The following is a 12,910-nucleotide window of genomic DNA, read 5'->3' as shown; positions in this document are numbered from 1 at the left end:
GTACTTGTACTATCTCTCTGCTTCCTTGGTCCTTTTTTTCTTTTTTGCTTTTTGAGTCACACCCGGTGACACACAGGGGTCACTCCTGGCTCATGCATTCAGGAGTCACTCCTGGCGATGCTCAGGGGACCATATGGGATGCTGGGAATTGAACCCAAGTCAGCTGAGTGCAAGGCAAACGCCCTACCCGCTGTGCTATCACTCAGCCCCAGTCCATCTTTTTAATCCTGGATTTTTTCCTACTGACTTACAAGAGCTATTTCGGCTATTAGTCAAGCATGACTTACAAGTATTTTCTCCCTTTCCGCATGCTGCCATTTCATTTCATTAATGGTTTCCTCTGCTGTGTGGAAGCCTTTTACTTCTAGAATAGTCCTATTTGTTTTTTATCTTATTGCCTTTTAGGGTCAGGATTTTAAAAAATCATCTTCTGTGCCAATGACAAGGAGCTTACAACCAAGTTTTCTTGTAGGAACTTTATGATTCCAGGTATTACATTAGAATCTTATTTCTATTTTTGGTGCATGTAAGACAGTGGCCCAATTCCATTCCTCTGCACTTAAACTGTCTGACTTCGGGGCTGGAGCGATAGTACAGCAGGTAGGGCGTTTGCCTTGCACGCGGCCGACCCGGGTTCGATTCCCAGCATCCCATATGGTCCCCTGAGCACGGTCAGGGCTAATTCCTGAGTGCAGAGCCAGGAGTGACCCCTGAGCATCGCTGGGTGTGACCCAAAAAGCAAAATAAATAAATAAATAGACTGTCTGACTTCTCCCAGCACTATTTCCCTGTGTCCTCTTCATGTGCTCCTGGCCCCTCTGTTAATTCACATGCATGCACAGATCTATTACTAGATCTCTCTCTTCAAGTCTGTCTATACATGTGCTTTTTTTTTTTTTTTGCTTTTTGTATCGCTCCGGCCCATACATGTGCTTCTTTTTAGTGCCAATATTGTACTTTTTTTATGCAGCTTTGCAGCATCGCTTGAAATCAGGAAGTATAATACCTCCAGTTTTGCTGCTTTCTCAAGATTACTTTGGCTATCTGACTTTTGTTCCCACCCAAATTTTAAGATTGTTCTATTTCTGTAGGAAATGTGACCAAAATTTTGATAAAGAATGTGCTAAATCTATAGACTGCTTTGGGCATATGGATCTTAAGAATATTGAATTTTCCAGCTCATGAGCACAGAGTAGCTTTTCATTTGTATCTTCTTCAGTATCTTTCAGCAATATTTCAGTTTTTTGTGTAAAGATCTTTTACCTATCTGATCAAATTTACTCTTAGGTACCAGGCTCTTTTTTTGGGGGGGGGGAGTCACACCCGATGATGCACAGGGGTCACTTCTGGCTCTGCACTCAGGAATTACCCCTGGCGGTGCCCATATGGGATGCTGGAAATCGAACCCGGGTTGGCCGCATGCAAGGCAAACGCCCTACCCATTGTGCTATCGCTCCAGCGCCCCCCCTTTTTTTTTTTGCTTTTTGGGTCACACCTGGCAATGCACAGGGGTTACTCCTGGCTCTGTACTCAGGAATCACCCCTGGCGGTGCTCAGGGGACCATATGAGATGCTGGGAATTGAACCCGGGTCAGCTGTGTGCAAGGCAAATGCCCTACCCGCTGTGCTATAGCTCCAGCCCCAGGTACCAGGTTCTTTTTGATATAAGCACTGTCGTCTCCCGTTGTCCATTGACTTGCTCGAGCAGGCACCAGTAATGTCTCCATTGTGAGACTTGTAACTGTTTTTGGCATATCGAATACGCCACGGGTAGCTTGCCAGGTTCTGCCATGTGGGCAGGATACTCTCGGTAGCTTGCCAGGCTCTCCGAGAGGGACGCAGGAATCGAACCCAGGTCAGCTGGGTGCAAGGCAAACGCCCTACCCACTGTGCTATCGCTTCAGTCCTTTTTATGTAAGTATAAGATACAAATGTTTTCTTAATTTCTCTTTCCAATAGCTTGAATGAGTTTACTAAAATATAATAATTGTTATGCGTTTGCTTCTGTTTTCGGGGCCACACTCAGAGGCGCTCAGAGGACCACATGGGATGTTAGGGATCAAACCCAGACTGGCTGCTGTACTACTGCTTCAACCCCAATAACTGTTTTACTTTTAAGGAAACTTTACAGAATTTATCTGTTCCAACAATTTTAATGCAGCCTTTTGTCTGAATATAAAAGCTTCTATCATCTTCAAATATGAAGGAAGAGTTTCTATTCTTCCAATCCAATCTCAAAGTCTTGTTTCTTGTTTGTGCCTTATTGCTCTGGCAGGATTTCCAATACTGGTTGAATAAAAGCGGCAAGTAGGCATCCTTGTCTTCTTCATTTTAGGAGGAAAGTTTCCAGTTTGTTAACTATAAAGTGTGAACTCAGACAGTCTCTCACCCTTGGTGTGATACTGCCTTGGGCTTCTCAGAGATGGTCTTTATTATGCTGACCATATACGGTAGTTGTTATTCGATTTACACAACTTGTCTCATGAACGGATGTTGGATTTCACCAAAAAATAGTAATAATAATAAGACTTCATAGATGAATGACAGATTAAGAGTGTGGCCCAGTTTTCCAATATTAATTTCCTTATTTTTTATTCCTCCAAAGTTGAAACATTTCCTATAAAGTCTGCTGTGTACACGACCCTGACTACCCAGAAGTTTGTTCCTCAAATCTTTTCACATCTTCCAGGGAGAAAGCGAGGGAGCGAGGGAACGACCCCTCATCAGGAGGGAGCCACAGCATGGCCCCGGGAGGGGGGCAGCCGGGGGAGAGCTGCATACATGGGCTGAGATGGACACCCCTGCACCTGCCAGGGTGTGGGTGCCCACCCCCACGCCGGCTCCCAAAGGCCCGGCAAGCAGAACAAAGAGAAGGGCAAAACATGTGTGTGTTGGGATGGAGTGCGAAGTGTCCCGTCGGCCCAGCAAATGACAGCCCACATTCCAACTGGGTGCAGGTCCATGTCTGTGAATGAAGCTCGGGGACGTGCGGCCACAGTCATTCACTCAGGGATCAGCTGCGGCTGTTCTCGAGAGCTGCACAGTCATGATGAGGACCAGATGGCCCACAAAGCTGAGGTTATTTAACACTGAAACTTAGACGGACTGCTGTAGAACACAGATGTGTGTCTGTTAATAGGTCATGGGGAGTATTTCTTCGACCGTAGATAAACATTCATTTGGACACACAAAACGTGTTCAAGTAAGTTTAATATGATAAATAAGCTTATTTCTATTTTTTTGTAGTAAATTTTGTCTATGTTTAGACCTACTCTTAGTCAAAATTATTGGGTAGGTAGAAAGTTCTCAAGCACTTATTAGCAAAGCCATTTCCACTTTTAAAAACAAAAGCCTTCGGGGCTGGAGAGATAGCCATTTATAGTTTACAAACAAAAACTTTCACTGCAGGTAAGACAACTGCATTGCATGCAACCCACCTGGGTTCGACTCCTGGGACCCCAAACTATTCCTGAGCTCACCAGAATGACCTCTGAGCACAGAGCCAGGAGTAAGTCATGAGCTCCCAGGTGTGGCCCAAAAATAAAAGCGAAACACCTGCTTTCTGGTTTTCAAATATTTATAGCTACAGTATGTCATGGGCAATCTAAGCTTTATAAATAATCACATTTTGATAAGTATTGAAAATCTGGAGTTTGTGTCAATTTTATCTTTAATTTTGGTATAACTGCCTCCTAATTCTTCTATTAATAACTTGTGACCTAAAGTGCTATCTATCATTATCCAAATACCAAGGATTCTTTGTGGGGTGGACTAGCAGTGCCTATTTTTAATGAAAATGTTAAAAGCCCTAGCTCCTTAAGTTCACGTTGTTCTGCCTCCATCACAGGCACGCGCTAGCGATAACTCCCTGTCTCTGAGCACTACAAAGACATTCCTGTTCCACCCCCGAGCCAGGTTGGTTTGCCAGGTTTTTATTATTAAATCTATTACAAAGCCAAGTAAATCCTGTCCTCTGTTAGGTACTGCCGCCCTTCCCCAATAATAAGCATTTAAGTTACAGAGAAGTAACTGGATATGAATTCAGCAGCCTTCAGTAAAAGCTACCAAGTGACTGTGTGACACTGCATTGTACTGCACTGAAAGCCCAACCTCACCGCAGAACCAGGAAGAAGCACAAGAAACTACGGCAGCACGGCAGGGGGTAGGGGGAGGGCTGCTCCTTTAAATAAAGCAAGACAGGAAGCAGCATCTGAATGCCTAGACGGGATTTCATTCAGTACCACAGAAAGCCCAGCCTCAGTGAGCAGGAGAGAGTGGCGCTGCGGCCCCCAGGACCGACACCCGTGAGTCTGGTGAGAGTCTAGGGGGCCCGCACGGCACTGTGCCGGTCTCTGCACCACCCCATCCCCAGACCTGCCTACCTCAGGGCTGTGCTGGAGCAGGGACCCTCTCAGCCCTCCGAGCCAGGCTAACAGAAGCCATGAAACCCCTGCTGGCCCTCCGGGCTCTCTTTTCATCCTCTTGAGGCATTTCAAACCCTCCTCAAGGGTCTTCCTACAGTGGGGGTACAGTGGGGCTGCAGCAGGCGGGAGGACCCTACAGTGGGGGCGGGCAGGGTTAGGACCTACAGTTCGGGCGCAGCAGGTGGAATAAACAGAGGGCACAGCCCAGGTCTGCACTGCCAGGCCCAGAGCCCAGCCTGTTCCTGTCTGTAAGGGCCAAGGCTAGCAGAGGAAGCACGTGAGTTGGTTCCTCACTAAAGTCAGACTGGAGAGACAAGAGGGCTCCAGCCGTGGGTGTGGTTGCAAGACCGCCGCGATCCCAGCTGGGAAAGCTCACAGGCGGGGTATTTTTAAGAGTGAAAATCGGAGCTGGAGCGATAGCACAGTGGGGAGGGCGTCTGCCTACGCGTGGCTGACCCAAGTTTGATCCCTGGCAGCCCAGATGGTCTCCTGAGCACCACCAGGAATAACCTCTGAGCATAGAGCTAGGAGTAAGCCCTGAGCAGAACTGGGTGTAGCTGTCCCTCCCACCCAAAGAAAGAGTGAAAATCACTTTACTGTTTGACTTTACTGTGGTCTAAACCTCTCCCAACCTTTTTTTACACATAACATACTCAGGATAAATAGAATTAATTTTAAAAGAAGCAATAATCATAAGCAAGATCAATGGTATTTCTTTTCATTGCTCATTTTTAGGATGCATTAACACTAACATTCTCATTGATAATTATTTTTAAGTGCATTTCTTTAAAATGGAAGTTTCATAATATTTTTCAAATACAAAATAAAATTCATTTCCATTTAATTCTGCTAAATTATTAAAAACTCATTTATTGCATTTAATGTTCCCACTAAATTTAAATATTAAAGACTGTATTCTTTACTACAGTAATTTTAATTGCAGGGGTAAAAAGCACCAGAAGTCCCATGCATGCGGCAGGGCCGGTCCTGAAATCTTACTGTGGGGCATCCTTCTAGGTGGGGCTCAGGAGGCCGGGGCGGGGGGCACCTCCCGGAGACGGGGGCAAACCAGCAGGGTCTGGGTGTGGTGCCGCTGAGGCCTGCTGTGCTAGGGGTGACCCAGGCCACTCCAATGGTTTGGGGGGCTCCAGGGCCGTGCCCGGTGGTGCTTGGTGAACCATGTGGCCCTGGGGCTGAACCTGGACCCGTCACATGCAAAGCAAGTGCCTGAACCCCTGTGTTATCTCTGAGCCCCAAATCGGAAACCTTACTCACAGCAATGCTACTTAAAACAGACACACGAGATCCCAAGGACAACAGGTCACATCATAATAAAAGTTAGCTTCTAATCTGGGCAACTTACTGTAAGAAGCCGAATCTATCCGTGACTTTGTAAACCAGGTAATCGGCATCTTCCCAAGGCTCAATCTCTGCACCTTCTCGTCCCTAAACAGGACAAAACAGGATGCTGTAGTCATTTACAAAAGCGAGGCATTTTTCCAAATAAAGGCCAAAATAACACATTCTCTTTTAAATGTGTGAACAATACGGGCTAGGCAAGAGCCCTGGACCCGCTTCTGAAAATGAATTCTTCTGGCAGCAGGCGGACTTCGCAGGAACCCAGGGAGCCTGTGTGTACCCGCTACCGTGGGCCAGGCAGTGGTCCTGGGGCTGTCGCCTGGCGGGGAGGGAGCAGCGAGAACATGGCGCGAGCCTGACACCAGCCAGGGGAAAGGTCCCCAGTTGCTGCTTTATTCCCAGCTACCTGTCCCCACCCCAACACTGCTCTAGCCCAGGTTGAAGTAATGCCCCTGTTCCAGGGCACCTTCCTGGGCCTCTGCTCCCCTCCCACCTCCCCAGAGGCCGTCCCTGGGCACTGCCAGGCAGCGGCCACCCAGAGCCGAGTCCTCGGCCTGCTGCTCTTCCACCCCACACCTCTGTAGAGCAACCTGGCACGGATGAGTGCGGGGACACTCTGACAGGAACCCTTCAGTTCCCTACTGAGACTCTGCAGTCCCGTGGACGCGTCTCCTGGGAAGGCTGCATGCTTCTCCACCAGTGGGCAGTGAGCACACTGTGGGTAAGAAGCCACGGGCTGGAGTCTCAGCACCACGGCAGCCTGCTCACTGGAACAAAAAGAGGATGCGTAGGGGATGCTGGCCCTACTAGTGTCAAGTAAGACACAGGGCCGCTCACGCCTACCCTCGAGCCACAGCTCAGAAATACGAGCCACCTCAGCCACTCTTGGCACTCAGTAGCCAGCCCCGGATCCCAATGAGGCCGTGGGGGCCACGCCCGATACAGCCCCAGCTGGGGGCTTTCTGTGATTTCATGCTCCCGCCAATCTCACCAAAGATAATGCACATGAAACTACACACAAGAGATATAAATATATAAACATAAGACACGACATTCGTGACCAATTCTTTCATTCATTACAGACCTAGAGAGGTAAAGATAAATCTTCAACAATGGTGCTTTTGCTAGGGTCTCAAAAACCAAATCCCTTAACTAAAAGGATGGAATACTAATGCAGATTATATATAAATTTGTTTTTTCAGGGCTGGAGCAATAGCACAGCGGGTAGGGTGTTTGCCTTGCACGCGGCCGACCCGGGTTCGATTCCCAGCATCCCATATGGTCCCCTGAGCACGGCCAGGGGTAATTCCTGAGTGCAGAGCCAGGAGTAACCCCTGTGCATCGCCAGGTGTGACCCAAAAAGAAAAAAAAAAAAATCTGGTTTTTCAGATCAATGCTAAATTTTTAATAGCAGCTATAAATCATGAATGAAACTGGGCAACTAATTTATATACTGACCTACTCACTGTGCATTAGATACCTAGAATGAGTCAGAAACTGTTCTAGATATCTAAAATAAGGTAAATCAAAAAAAAAAAAAAACCCTCACTGTTAGGAAGTGGAATAAGAGCAGCCCTCAAGGAAGCCAGTCTACCCTGCAGCCTACTGGGGTCCTGCACCCTGGGGAGAGGCAGGGAGAGAAAGGGGTGCAGAGAGCGCGGCAGGAAAGACAAAGTGCAGGGCTCTCGCCAAGAGCGAAACCTGGGGGCTGGAGCGATAGCACAGCGGGTAGGGCGTTTGCCTTGCACGCGGCCAACCCAGGTTCGAATCCCAGCATCCCATATGGTCCCCGAGCACTGCCAGGGGTAATTCCTGAGTGCAGAGCCAGGAGTAAACTCTGTGCATCGCCGGGTGTGACCCAAAAAGCAAAAAAAAAAAAAAAAAAAAAAAAAAAAAAAAAAAAAAAGAGCGAAACCTGGGTAAAAGGCTCCTCTGAAGCTCAGCAAAGGGGCATGAGGCCAGGCAGGGCGCGGGTGCAGGCAGCAGCGAGCGGCGAGACCGGAGCGGCCAGGCCCCGTGGCAGTCAGTGGGAAGCAGGACTTCACCACAGAACAGTCCCCAAACCGCTCTGGCACCTGACCTCTCCAAACATGAGACCCACGTCTGTCCACAAGGTTTCTCCCTCCAAGAGAAGCCAGAGGTACTTACTCGGTCATACTTAGCTACGATCTCAGCTCTCTCCTGGGCAAGTCTGAGGGCTACATCTTGGTCTGTATCTGTAGGGAGATCAAAGTGAAGTGAACTGTTACTCAAAGAACCATTTAAATAGCTACTGAGCTAAGACAGAATAAATGAAAATAAATAAACACACTCTAAAATGCCAAAAGATGTTAAACAACTTGTGTAAAATGACAAAATTAGCAAATCAGGTAACAAACTTAAAAGGATGCAGGGTCACTGTAGATTATAATCCAGAGCAGTGGTTATATATCATGATTATCAACATATCCAGGATATTAGATAGGATTTTCTTTTAGAAGGAAAATTTATTAACTTATAGAATAGCCTACCCCCTAGGAATTGACTCTGTATATAAATTCATAAAAAATGTGTGTTAGATCAGAAATCTCTTAAGTTTACACAGGAAATACACTTAGGTAGATAATGGAAGGCACATTCAAGACTTCGGAAAAATGAGATTGGCCAAAAAGTAAATGAGTGCCAGATAAGATTTGGTAGTTTAACAATTAGAGAATGTTACTTCAGCAGCAGAGTACATGCTCCTCATACAAGGCTATGGGTTCCATTTCCATGAGTGTGCACGCGCGCGCACACACGCAAACACACACAAAGAGCTAAAAATAAAAATCTATCTTACATAGTGAAACTAACCATTCCTTCATTTAGTCCCTCAGATCCCCCCAATCAACGCACTAACTACGTTTTCCTGCATTTCCTCCCACACTCCTTCCCTCCCTCCCTCCCACTCCTTTCCTCTCTCCCTCTCTCTACTTCCTTCTCTCACATACATTGTTACATTAATTATCTTTTAAAAATACAAATCTGGCCATTTCTCCGCGCCCGCACCCCCAGAATGACTGACGAAGAGGACGGAGCTGCTTGGGACACCGGCAGCCCACCAGCAACCTGCAGTATGTGACTTGAGAGTTTCCGCCAGGTCCCCCGAGTGGGGGCCTGGCGTTTCTCTTTTTTTTTTTTTTTTTCTTTAATCTATCTCTCTTCCCCTCAACCTCTGGGCACAGCACAGCATCTATCCCACTTCTGAGCACAAAATGGAGAGACGCACCCAAGTGCGCGGCGCGGCTGTCGGGGGATCGAGGGCGGGGAAGTACCGGTCTCCGCCCACATCGGACACTTAAAGAGAGTGCAGCCACGTGGGCTTTCCCATTTCTCCGCGCCCGCACCCCCAGAATGACTGACGAAGAGGACGGAGCTGCTTGGGACACCGGCAGCCCACCAGCAACCTGCAGTATGTGACTTGAGAGTTTCCGCCAGGTCCCCCGAGCGGGGGCCTGGCGTTTCTCTTTTTTTTTTTTTTTCTTTAATCTATCTCTCTTCCCCTCAACCTCTGGGCACAGCACAGCATCTATCCCACTTCTGAGCACAAAATGGAGAGACGCACCCAAGTGCGCGGCGCGGCTGTCGGGGGATCGAGGGCGGGGAAGTACCGGTCTCCGCCCACATCGGACACTTAAAGAGAGTGCAGCCACGTGGGCTTTCCCATTTCTCCGCGCCCGCACCCCCAGAATGACTGACGAAGAGGACGGAGCTGCTTGGGACACCGGCAGCCCACCAGCAACCTGCAGTATGTGACTTGAGAGTTTCCGCCAGGTCCCCCGAGCGGGGGCCTGGCGTTTCTCCTTTATTTTTTTTTTTTCTTTAATCTATCTCTCTTCCCCTCAACCTCTGGGCACAGCACAGCATCTATCCCACTTCTGAGCACAAAATGGAGAGACGCACCCAAGTGCGCGGCGCGGCTGTCGGGGGATCGAGGGCGGGGAAGTACCGGTCTCCGCCCACATCGGACACTTAAAGAGAGTGCAGCCACGTGGGCTTTCCCATTTCTCCGCGCCCGCACCCCCAGAATGACTGACGAAGAGGACGGAGCTGCTTGGGACACCGGCAGCCCACCAGCAACCTGCAGTATGTGACTTGAGAGTTTCCGCCAGGTCCCCCGTGCGGAAATCTCTCTCTCTCTCCTTCAACTTTCTCCCTGGACTTTAGACAGAAACCCAAAACCGCGCGGCCGTTGCCGCGGCCGCGCGACTTAATGTCATCTTAGTATCAGCAGTATGTAATGGTTCCTTCTTAATGGGTCGGACTTTTGTGGGTGATCCTAACAAGAATAGTAAGTATTTTGTTGAAATATTGAAGGCAATCAAAATGGTAGCCATCTCTCTAGACTGAACTAAGCTATATCCCCACGCTGGCTGAGAAGAAATATCCTTCTTTCTCGGGAAGAAACGTGGCGTGGTGTCAAACATAGTGTGATGTCCATTAAGCAAACAGACCTGGTGGCGTGGGAATGGGAAATAAGGGGAAAAATTAGGTACATGGACCAGCGGGACGCTGGTGGTATCTCGAGCCGGAGCCGATATCAGCGCAAGAGCTTTGGTTCCAGAAACTGCTTCCAGACACTCTACTAGACTATCAACTAAGTCAGAGCCCCACGCCGGCTGATGACGGGAAATAACCATCCTCTTTGGTTTTTTTTCCCTTTGTCAGACAGCGTGGCGATTACTAAACAGGCGTGAACTCGGTGGCGCGGGGCAAGGGGGAAAAAGAAAAGTTATGTAACAAACAGCAGGACTTAATATCTCTATATGCTTAGTAATGGAGAATTATCAAATGCCTCATTGGCAATAGGACTGTCTTTTTCTTTTTGGGGGGAAACCCCAGCAACGGTAGTGAGTTGTGTGTTGAAACATGGAATGTAATCGAGATAAGCGCAAATGAAGTGAAACCTATCACGTATAAGGGTGGGGACTAGGGAGGTGGGAGGGGGCGGCAGATAGACTGGGGGGGGTTGGGAATGTAAGATGGGCACTGGTGAAGGAAGGGGTATTTGAATATTGTATAACTGACATAATCCTGAGAACTTTGTAACCCTCCACGTGATTCAATAAAAAAAAAATAAAAATAAAAATAAAAAAAATAAAAAATAAAAATACAAATCTGATAACAACAGTCAGTATGTAACAGACAGATGTAACTGTACATCCCAAGTCCTATAAATAAAATCAAAGACCGGGACTATAGGAAAGTACCTCCGGGGCAGAGAGTGTGGAGGTAAGGTGCTTGCCTTGCATGCAGCTGACCCTGGTTCCATCTCTGGTACCACATGGTCCCCCAAGCACCTCCAGGTGTGGCCCTGGAGGCCCCCAAGTCATCCCCGGCACTGCAGGGCTTGCACAGCACAACATCCTCGGACCCTAGCACTGAGCCGCCCGCCCTGGTGGCGAGAATCGCTGGGAGGCGTCTAGAAGAAAAAGACAAGTATTCCCCACACTGGGCAAAAGCAGGTTACGCACAAGAACAGCAGCAGTGGCACAACTCTATTGTGCTCCTATCAAGTGCCCAGCAGTCTAGGTTGGGCCAGGGTGCAGATACAGTGCGGGCACACTGCCTGCGTGGTGCTATTCAATGCTTACAACTCTAAGACGGGGTGCAAGGGGCCCTGTAACCAGATTAGCAACCTAGCTAAGGTTACAACTTTAATAAAAAGCAAGGCTGGGATTCAGGGTCAGGCCATCTTGACCCCGCAGACCATAACTGAAACTATTATTTCATAGTGACGGCTGAAGACACGAGAAGAAACTCCCACTCAGAGACAGCACATGGAACACACCTTTCTGTGTTCGTTCCTTCTAAACCCCCACTGAATGGCCACAGAGGGATTCTCTAGTCACCTTCCTCCCAGGCCCCACATATGAGGGTTGCTTCCGGTGTGTGGAGTCAGGGGTCAACATCCCAGATGTGAAGGCGTGTAAAGAAGCAAGTGCAGAGCCTTGGTGCCCAAGGGTCACCAGCCCCTCCCCCGCATCTGCTGCCAAGCAGAAAGCCAGTAAAATGCCTCTACGTGTGGAGGCGGTATGAGGCTGAAGGTCGGGCTGGGGGCAGGGCAAATCATTCCCAGGCGAGCAGGGCTGAGGGGAAGGCTTCTGAGACTGAAGGCAGTGTAGAGCTCTGACTGACTCTAGCTCTCAGAGGCAAGACGCAAGGGGGGGAGGCGGGGACACCAAACTCGTTAGAAAGAAAAGAAACACAAGCTTTAAAGGAACACTTTGCATCAAGCTCAGAGGCCCGGCCGGACGCTGAGAGCTGAGAGCACCGTGAGTTACCGAGGACAGACATCTCCACACTCTTCCTGGAAAGCAACTCCGTAGCGTGCAGCAAAGATCTTGCTGACAATTCACCTCCAAGCATGCAGGCTCAAACAAGTACAAGATTATTTCTAATAGCACAGACAGCAAAATGAGACTGTGTCAGGTTTTTAAAGTTTGTTTGGGGAAATATGTTTATGTAACTATATTTTCTCCAACTTCAAAGTGTCTACATGCAACTATCTTTGGGGGAAATGTGAATAAAAGGAGTGTTAGGTAAGTTTTGCAAGAAGGCTAGTGGTATCTTGAGTCCAGGATAATCAGCTCATTCGAAAGATCCATTCCCCTCCTTCAGTCTTGCTTTTTTCCTCTTCTTCGGCCCAGCTTGAAAGTATCACACTCACACTTGTGTGGAAGGGCTGAGAGAGCAGATGAGTGGACGGAGTCAGCCAGGAGTCAGCCAGGAGAATGACCCAGCGTCTTGGGATCCGACGACAGGGACTGAGCTGCTGGGGGCATGGCCCGGCCCGGCCCGGACAGTGCTCTGAAAGCCTGGCCTCCTTTCGGTTTCTGAGTTAACAGAGAGAAGCCTAAATGCAAAAAGGCAAGAACTGGAAACAGTATGCAGTTGGGGAGTGAAGGCACAAAGTATCTCAAGAAAACTGTGTTGAGTCAAACTGTGAATTACAAAGATCAACATGGTAAGATCACCTCTAGTCAAGAGATTTCCATATGGGAAACTTGACCATAAATAAGACAGAGGCCATACTGAAAATGAATAAAACTGGATTTCTGTATGAGGAAAGATGATGCAATTTTAGCATGACCAGAATAGTAACTCTG

General features: G+C 48.3%; 1 protein-coding gene across 5 annotated transcripts in view; it reads right to left on the bottom strand.

Annotated features, from left to right (window-relative positions):
• The window catches only part of USP6NL (USP6 N-terminal like), a 113,258-nt gene that overhangs the window by 34,935 nt on the left and 65,413 nt on the right, over positions 1-12,910 (bottom strand). For all 5 annotated transcript variants that reach the window (XM_055146994.1, XM_055146993.1, XM_055146992.1 and 2 more), the window contains 2 exons: positions 7,932-7,999; positions 5,788-5,870 (listed from right to left, as the gene is read on the bottom strand). In XM_055146994.1, the coding sequence (XP_055002969.1) occupies positions 5,788-5,870; positions 7,932-7,999 (151 nt within the window). The remainder of the gene's footprint in view (positions 1-5,787; positions 5,871-7,931; positions 8,000-12,910) is intronic.

The sequence above is a fragment of the Sorex araneus genome, chromosome 9, assembly GCF_027595985.1.
Source record: "Sorex araneus isolate mSorAra2 chromosome 9, mSorAra2.pri, whole genome shotgun sequence".
In the NCBI taxonomy this organism is placed as follows: Eukaryota; Metazoa; Chordata; class Mammalia; order Eulipotyphla; family Soricidae; genus Sorex; species Sorex araneus.
This window is presented reverse-complemented; position numbering and strand designations above follow the sequence as displayed.